Genomic DNA, 9,522 nt, shown 5'->3' with positions numbered 1-9,522 from the left:
ATGACATTTTTCCAAAAATTTTGGTGAATCAGAAAGTTTAAAAAAAAAATTGAGTTGGGTCAAAACGAAATGTTCATTTTGACCTCATTCAGTTTTTTTGTTTCAATTTTGGGCATTTTGGCAAAAGCAAAGGAAGACTAGATTACAACACTACCTTACACTGATTCCCAACAAGGCATCAGGTCTTGAAATGGGAACTCATGTCCTTTCTCCTATTAGCTTCCTCTCTATCCCATCTCACCTGAGTGCTCCTGATACCCCTTTCTCAGCCTACTGCCTGCTTTCCCTTTTAGTGGTGGTTTACTTTGAGCCCTGCAGTGTAATTAGAAATAAAGGCATGAAACTGTGAAATGGAAAAGTCAGAAGAAACTCCTCAAAGGTGAGAGGTGTGGTACTGTGGAATAACTTCCCACAGGAAATGCAGGTCTTTTTGCTTGGAACATTTAAAATGCAACTGGATGAAGTACTGGAGAATATACAGTATGAAATGGTTCTGAGTTAGCTTCCAGGAGGGCAATCTAATGACCTAATAAATTGTTAGCATGTCTAACTTCTAACCATGCTGGATTAGAGGGACAATTCTGCACAACTGTCCATCAATGATATCATTAACAGCAGTGACATTTAGGGCATGGGGAAGTCAAGACAAACACTGAAGTAATTCTAAAACCAGTGGCTACTTTTGAAAATTTGGCTTCATGTAACACTTCTCTAATCCTTATATGGTGCCTATCACCTTACTATCAGAACATTGTGGATACCAATCAGAGGCTTCAACCAATGTAGACCTTGCAGAGGAAGAACAAAGCAACACAAATAATCCCAGAGCTTTTTAATTAAATATAACAAGGTAACCACAATGATGAATAGGTGATGCTTCTTAACAATGAAGAGCAACAGTTCCCTTGCTGTGTAGATAACATGTATGAAGATGAAGCAATACAGGAACAAAGCAAATTGGTTCTGGGGCATGAGGAGGTCCTGGCATCCTTCAGCAGGCTGTGGACAAAGGGGCAGAAATGTGATATTGAAGGGCCATGTTCTATATATGCCTTGCGAAAAGACTCCTCTACTCAGCATGTCCCTTGCCTTTGTGACCATAAACTATCACTAATATGATGCATGGACAAACTCTCTGATTAAGACCCAGTGCGATTCTGTTTGAACAGCCAGATGAATTAGACTGAGCTGTGGAACCGCTTGGCCTGTGCTGATTGTCATATACTCAAGACTCCCAAAATACTTGGCTATGACTCTGAAAAGGTGGTTCTGATGTAGGGCTGGGCTCCATAGTTGTTCTTGTATCTCCTGCTATTTTTCTGCTTTGGGCATCTCAGACAGGTTCAGTAATGCTCTGATCATTCTTTATAAACATCAGGGTGGAAAAAAATTGTGTTATCCTATGGATTTTTCTTTTAAAGCCTGGATAACCAGTTAAGAAAATAATTGCTAGCAATTTGTGCGCAAACTCACTCAAATGTGAACTGTTACCCATTTCCCATTCTCCTCCCTCTCCTGCAGGGGGACACTCTTGGTATGTGAACCCAGTCTCCCAGAACAGTTTTCCACAACTTCTGGTCAGCACAACACTCCAAGTTCTGGGTACCTCTATACTTAATTATTTTTTCTTCAGTCAAGATGGACTTCAAGTCCATTAAACATGTGGCAGCTGCTTTATGTGCAACACAGGAATTCCAACAGTTACTTTTCTCCTTAACTTTTTTTTTTATATTGAGGACATATGGCCAAATTCAGCCTCGATGGAAGCAGGAGCATCTCAGGAGTTCCTTTTATTTACTTGGGCTGAATTAGGCCAGGCTTTTTCCATTCAGTCCTTGCCACTGAGAGATTCCTGAATTGACTTTGAGAGACTAGCAGGGTAAATCATGTCATAGTAATTCCCAATAACATTGGTACAGGTTACTCCTTTACCACACTCCTACCCTGAACTCATTTTCCCTCTTCCCATCTGAGAAATATTTGAGCCATCAGGAGAGCTAGCTATTTCATGATCCCTAATGCCTTCATGTGGAAGTGAATTTAACTGGTGAATCTTGTATAGCATAAAGTTATCATCTGCAACTTCAACCTTAAGCTGTATGTTTCCATTCAACAGTACCTGCTCAATGTGCGCTACTGAAAGAAAGAGGGGCAGATTACCTATTGAAGGGTTGCCCATCAGGGCTGTAATAGCAGATCTCATAGCAACACTTGCTCCATTTTTCCTATTGGTTTGGCAGTTTCAGGCACCACCTTTCCCCATTTGCAGCCATTCGTTTGGACGCAATGCGTCTTACGTTCAGAGCTAATTGGGGTTCCCCACAAGTGAACTGCTATCTGGCCTGTTCCTTTAGATCCTGTTGTGTTTCTCATTTATATGGGCATAGCACCTGCTGTTCAGATCAACCATCACACCTGTTTGCTTTGCTACACTTGGGGTTTGGTCCTTTAACCACCCCTCTAATTCTTTAGAACACACCCTCAAAATCTGTTCTAGTCACAGGCAGTGTTCCCGCTAATTTTTCCAACCCACGTGCAGAATGAATTTTGTAATGTGCACCAATATGGAGGTGATGTGTGACACATCACCTCCATATTGGTGCACATAACAAAATTCATGTGGTGGGGATGAGGGGTTTGGAGTGTGGGAGGGGACAGAGGGTTGGGGTGTGAGGGCTCTGGCAGGGGGTGCAGGCTCTGAGGTGGGGCCAGGAATGAGGGGCTCAGAGCTGGGGCAAAGAGTTGGGGTGCAGGGGTGTGGGCTCTGGGGTGGGGCTGGGGGGTTTGAGGTGCAGGAGGGTACTTTGGGGCTACAGTGGGGAGAGAGGACTCCCCTCAGCTCTCCTTCCTCCCCCACCCGTAGCAGCTCCTGGGCTGGGGGGGAAGAGTAGGGGGCTTTGGCTGCAGGAGAGGCACCCCTTCCTGGGCCCGAGGAGGTCTGGGCCTGGGTCCAGCCTGGGCCCTGAGGCTGGGCTGCAGCAGGTCTAGGGCTTGGTTAGGCTGGGGGAGGGGTACCCATCCCCTGGCTGGTCTCCGGGCAGCTTCCCTGAGCGCCTGTGCAGCACTAAATAAACGTGGCCCCGCAGCTTACAGGGAATTTAGGTCACAGGACCTCTTTGACCGGTTCCATTGTAGACATTTGTATTCCTTCGCCATAGAGTATGCTGGCCCCTTCAAGTAGAGTCCAGATTCTGTCCTATTCTGTGTTCCTGATGAAAATTGAAGAAATTCTGGGATTTGTAGTGCAGAGGGACCATGGGAGTTAGATTCTGGTGAGGAATTCTGGGAAGGGGCTGGCTGCATAAGCTACCTTTCTCCAATATAGAAGGAGTTTGGGGGGGTTTTCAAGAGGGGCTTGTACAATGGGTCTTGCTTCCTTTATTCCCAGATCCCAGGGTCTGAGCTTCTGGCAGAGGGTGAAGGGAAGAAAAGTGCCTGGTCCATCAGGAGAAAGCCAGGTCTGAGAGGAGGCGTCTGCTGGACTTCTCTTCTGTGTGTGTTTTTTAATATCTATCATTCCTCTTGAAGGGGAGAAAGTTGAGTACTAAACTATTCAACCAGTGAGGGAAACAATGCATTTATATGGCTGACCGGAAACAGGGCCGGCTCCAGGTTTTTTTGCCACCCCAAGCAAAAAAAAAAAAAAAAAAAAAGCCCCGGGGCCCCCCCCGAAACCAACCCCCCCCCCCCCAAAAAAAGGGCTGGAGTGCCACCCCTTGAAAAGTGCCGCCCCAAGCACATGCTTGGGATGCTGGTGCCTAGAGCCGGCCCTGACCGGGAAGCCACTCTTACCCCTCTCTATCTAGCAGGCAAACCAGTAACAAGTACAAGTAATGGCAGAATAACTTTTCTCCAATATATTATTTTTTTCTCTGTCTCTGGAGTTAATGTGTAAGATCCTAATATGAGATCACATTTTTGGGTTTGAGACTGACTGAATAGAAGTTTTCTCAAAGAAATTAACCTTTGTGGAGATTTGGAAATATTTTAAACTTGGACCATGTGGAAAGCACACATCTGGGTCATGCCTCCCCCTGTTTACGCTGTCACCTGTACTCACATGTCCAGATGGTGACTGCAGACGCATCTGCTCCATCTTCTCTTTGTGCTGCCGCTGCTTTTCCTTCTCCTCATATTGGTATTTCAGCATAGTCAGCTCCATATCCAGCCGCATCTTCTCCAGCTCAGTCTCAGCCACTTGGGCCAGCCTGGAGTTTGGCTGCTCCATCTCCACACAGGTGCTGATCTCACCATCATTGGTAATATGTTCTGGTTGCAGAGAATCCAGTTCTGCCTGTGAATTAGTCTCCACGTGCAGGTCTTGGTCCCTAATGTCTGGTGGCTCTGTCACCCCAGATGTTCCTGATGATGTATTTTCAGGGGTGTCCTAGTCCATAGATCAGGGAAAATCATCCACTCCTATTTAACTGATAAACTATTTAAACAATCTTCTGGTAAATGTTTTTCAACTAGCTCAGCTGGGTCAGATGCAGGCTGGCAGCCCAACTATATATAGAAAGCTACTACACTTGAAAATTCAAAGCCCTGTCTGAACTACTAGAAAGTCAGAGGCTCCACTTATATTGTGGTGAAAAGCAGCAGCATCATTTGCTATGGGGCAAGAGGGGCAGTTGCTTCTCCCCCCAAACTTTGTCCCCCTCACTTTTTGCCCCTCCTTCTCCCCAACTTCAGATGCAGTCATTAGGAGAGTAAACTTCCCCTCCCCCCCACCCCAAATCTGAGTAGATGGGACCTAACCCTGTCCCAATAACCAGATCAAAGCCCTGGACTAAAACCCATGGCCTTTGACTAAGCATAAAGAACACTGCAACTGTGGGTCAGTTGGAAAGTCAATGAAGAAAAACATAGGGGACAAATCTATCTCTGATTCAAGTCTAGTGGATGGTGGTCAACCAGATATGAAATTAGCATCCCCTTAGTACCATGGAGTCATGAGACTCTGCTACCATCTTGGATATATCTAGCCAGGAGAGAAATGTTTTGCTACTCTGAATTAATTTCTGTCAGCTCATAAATATGAGATGCCAAAATGAGCCAATGAAGATGAGATGCCTCCCTGTCTTGGGATTAGTAATAGGCTAAATAACAGCAGCAGAATAGGTTGGATGGCTTTCAGCAGACCCAAGAGTTATGTAGGGATCATGCCACTGACAGGTCTGCCCTCTAGGCTTATGGAAAGCCACAGTATTTATTTACATAATGTATGCAAGAGTTTTTTGAATAAAATGGATGTAGACAGAAAATGTGAAACTCTTCCCCTGAGTTATATTTTAAAGCCTATGACAGAAAGAGAAGAAAATAAGAAACCACAGAAAACTATTATTCTTACCATAGAGGTCTTAAGTACAAAGCTAGAGGAGACAGAAATGAGGCTGGATAATGCTGGATTCACAGGCAGTAGCCACAGTTTTACAAGTCTTTCACTGTCCCATACAGAAAACTGAACTGGGGCAGCTGGTGTTGAATCTAGATAGCAGCACAAAGTTCAAACCCAGATTTGTGCAAACTGCCATGCTGATGTCACAGGTTCCACACTATGCTGTCATCATAATCCAGCTGTTGCTACAACATCCTAAATGCTCTGTCGCTAAGGGCCTTTAACTCTCTTGCCCAAAAGTTCTGATGTAAGTGAGGTGCCCAACAGCACATGGGGAAATCTGCAGCAGAGTCGGGGATAAACCCAGTTCTCCTGATTCCAGTCTAGAGCCTTAACCACTAGATCAGTTCTTTTCCTTCTGTAGCCGCCTTCCAGCTTCTTCAGTGAATGAGACTGTATTCCTTCACACAGTGGCAGCATGCATAGTAGGCAGTAGTCTGGCTTACCATAAGGCTAGTAATGATTAGCTGGCAGTGATTTGTAGGCTTCCTGGAGAGTGGAAAGTTTTAAGTAGGGATTTGAAGTAGGATAATACAATGACACTATCGATTTTGATGGAGTGTTTCCCTCCAACTAAGGAGTGGCATGGAGGAGAGGTAGTGGTGAGAAGGGCCTGTAGGAAAAGCAGTCATTCTGCCTAGTGATAGAGAGTCTATATAAGGGGGTTATACACTCTGTCAAGGGCTGTCTGCTCAGGAGGTAGCCCATGTTTGGTTCAACCCATGTCTGTGCTTGGTCGTGCGACAGAGGAAGAGGAATATCATCAAAACACCTGTGCTTACCTGGTTGTCCATTGTCAAGGAAGATCTCCTGTTCCATCTAGAGTTCCTGATTCTGGTAGCTGTCCTCAAGGTCTCAACCTGAGTTATGTGAGAATCAAGACAGACAAGCGTAAGCTATCTACACCTGAGTACTCAGTCTCTAGGAGTGACAGGAAATGTTAACATTTTGTGTCGTGTCCATATTGTTTAGGGGTTGGGTCTGGGCTTCAAGCCAACTGTACTTGTAAAACCACTGAGCTGTTTTGTTTTATTGCCCGTTTCTCTATATTTTGTTATGTACCTTTCTAATAAACCCTCCTGCCTGTTTTCAGCTTTTAAAATGACTTTCATTTGACCTGCAGCTAATAGGTGGTAGACCCTACAGGGGAATCGATCCTCTTAGGGCGGTGGGGTCCTTACATCAATTCCACTAGTCTCTTCTGGTAACACAAGGATGGATGTGTGCAAGGACTATGCCTGCAATGGATTGTGCACTGTAGTACAAAGGTATGGTTTTGTACATTAACCCCTTGTCCTGTATATTTTTTTTTATACTGTTACCCTTTAGGCTGTTATGTGCTGGCTCTTGTCTAGAACTTGGCCCAAAAATGAAGTTTTCTAGGCAACATGAGAGAAAATCACAGCATGGAGTGGACATTTTCAATATTGTGGAAAAATATGTACCAAAAAGAAGAAAAATCAGTGTGAATACAGTTTATGTAGATCATGTACACTGTGTCTCGGACAGTTTAAGCACATTATTTTCAACCAAAAACAATATTCTTTATATTACAGAAGTAATATACATGTAGTGAGAGACCTCATCTAAGCTGAGGAGCTTGCAGTCTAAATAGAAAAGGCCACCTAAGGGTGATGGAAAGTAAATATTATCCCCATTTTACAGATGTGGAACTGAACTTCATAGAGATGAAGTGAATATTTTTTACCTAAAACACCTTTGTCTTCAATTTTTTTAAAAATAAGGTTTGGTTTTTTTTTAATTTGCTTAAAGTGCGCGCACACATGCTTAACTTGTAGTGCCACTCTGAGTGACTTGTCCAAAGTGACACAAGAAGTCTGTAGCTGGGAATTGAACCCAGCTCTACAGACCATGCCTTACCCCCAGGTCAATTACATATATTGTGTGAATATTTTTTTCAAAAAGTCTTCAAAGTCCTAGAGAGATCTCCAGTCCAAAGGATCTTAAATTTCAAGCACCTCATTGCTTTCTTTCGTGTTGCACTTAAGTGTGTGATAAACTTTTCATCAAAACCTCCAAAGCTGCCACCTTATCCTCCTCCAAATCCCAAAATATTCTCTTGAAGGTTGTATGAAACTACGAATGTTCATATCAGGAACACAGTTGAGTCAACTTAATTGCTGGTGTTGCTGCATTGCCTGAAGTGGTCTTACACACCAGAGGTGAATTTTGACTCTGAATTCAAGTGTGTGTATATAAATGCTCTGAATTGTTGAGTCAGATCTGGCAATATTTTAAACCTTGGACTTTTTTTAACTGTTCACCTTAGGGAAAATTCTATTTTATAGCCCTTCTAACAACCCCAAAGGAACAATATTAACCTAGGTAGAAAGTGAATGTATTACTGAGATTACACCACAGCTAAACCAATGCAAGCCTTTTTTTTTTTTTTTTTAAGTAAATGCTGAGGCATAGAAAAAACTCCAGGGTATTCATAAATGGGACTCATTTTACAAATGATTTATGAAGTAATTCTGCTGCTTAGGAGCCCAGAGGAAGGACTTGGAATGAAGCAGGGGAGGGATAGCTCAGTGGTTTGAGCATTGGCCTGCTAAACCCAGGATTGTGAGTTCAATCCTTGAGGGGGCCATTTAGGAATCTGGGGCAAAAATCTGTCTGGGGATTGGTCCTGCTTTGAGCAGGGGGGTTGGACTAGATGACCTCCTGAGGTCCCTTCCAACCCTGATATTCTATCAGCTGAATATGTGATTTTTTTTTTTTTTTTTTTTCCCCCTATCTTCTAGTAAAGGCAAAAGTTCATACATTAATTCCTCCCCTTGTACTCTCTCCCAGTAGCAAGCTTAGCTACTTGGGCCAGGCCATGGAGCCTGGATTTGCCCTTATGTGCAGAGCTTGGACCAGGTTGGTTGTTCAGTTAGGGGTTGCATTAAAACCAGTCTCTGAATAGTAATGACTAAATTATGTCACCCTCAGTCAGCGTTGTTGTAGCCATGTTGGTCCCAGGATAGTAGAGACAAAATGGATGAGGTAAAATCTTTTATTGGACCAACTTCTGTTGGTAAAACAGACAAGCTTTCAAGCTCTCACAGAGCTCTTCAGGTCTTCTTTCTTGGGAAAGCGTGGCACACCCCCTATTGGAACAAGTCAACCCCCTCACTGAGCAAACACCAAGAGTAAATGACCACATAGTTCTGCCAAGGAAGTGAGAATAAATAGATAAAGACACTTTCAAAAGTGATTTAGTACATGTCACTTTATAAGTATAGGCAGGGCCGGCTCTAGGTTTTTTGCTGCCCCAAGCAAAAAAAAATTTTGGCTGCCTCCCCTCCCCTTCCCCCCCGCACCCTCCTGCCGCCCCAGCCCTGGGTCACTGGTAACTCGCTCCCAGGGCAGGTCATTCAGCAGGAATTTTGGATGTGCACAGAACACAGACAGGATTGGTTCCCATATGGTTACAGAACTGCAGTAAAGTGGAACAATTTTCAGCTTGTGTGATTGAAGGCTATCTGGATGCATATTATAAGACTGTCCTACATAAATGAGGAAAAGTTGAGGTGCCTTTATTATTCTTTTGTTCCATTCTTTGTTTCTATAGGGAATTTGCCAATGCAATATCACTGTCTTCCTTTTAAACAAATAAAACTAAAACTTAATAATAATAATAATAAAAAAAGCAATGGCTGTTGAAAATAGCAATTCCAGTCCTAATGAGCAAGAAATGCTTCCCAGTGGTTAATTTATTCTTTTTCCTACAGCAAGTTACAGTGGATCAGTATATTTGATGTGGGAGAAATGAAGTAACAGCTGCCCAAATTGAGCTTGAGCACTCCTGAATTTTGAGGGTGTTCAAATCTGGAAGGCAGGTGCTGGATTCCCTTTCTGAATATTAGCTAAATCTGGAAAAGAAAAGTCAATTTCTGCTTCCATGGCTCAGAAGTGTAAATCCTCCTACGTGCCTGGTACTGTATCTAAAGCTGCCCAGTCTAGTAGAGCCTCCCCTCCCTTACTTTTCATTTTAAATTCTAGTGGGATCCACGTACCTGCCTTGCTAGGCTTCAGATAGAGAGGTGCAATGTCCATTTAGTCCACCCAATTCTTTCTTTGGGGGAGAGCCCAGGGCTGGGGCGGCAGGAGGTGCGGGG

At 43.7% G+C, this 9,522-nt stretch overlaps 1 protein-coding gene across 1 annotated transcript; it reads right to left on the bottom strand.

The window, feature by feature from the left end:
* Positions 1–732: 732 nt before the first annotated feature.
* Positions 733–6,217, bottom strand: TMEM247 (transmembrane protein 247). The gene is made up of 4 exons (XM_029911743.1): positions 6,181–6,217; positions 5,351–5,487; positions 4,051–4,387; positions 733–989 (listed from the first exon to the last, which is right to left on the bottom strand). The coding sequence occupies exons 1-4, from the start codon at positions 6,215–6,217 to the stop codon at positions 733–735; spliced, it is 768 nt and encodes a 255-aa protein (XP_029767603.1).
* Between the last annotated feature and the right edge of the window lie 3,305 nt (positions 6,218–9,522).

Source organism: Terrapene carolina, unplaced genomic scaffold (assembly GCF_002925995.2).
Source record: "Terrapene carolina triunguis isolate 2854851 unplaced genomic scaffold, T_m_triunguis-2.0 Scaffold120, whole genome shotgun sequence".
Classification (NCBI taxonomy): domain Eukaryota; kingdom Metazoa; phylum Chordata; order Testudines; family Emydidae; genus Terrapene; species Terrapene triunguis.
The sequence above is the reverse complement of the archived record's forward strand: the minus strand, read 5'-3'. Positions and strand labels throughout refer to the sequence as shown.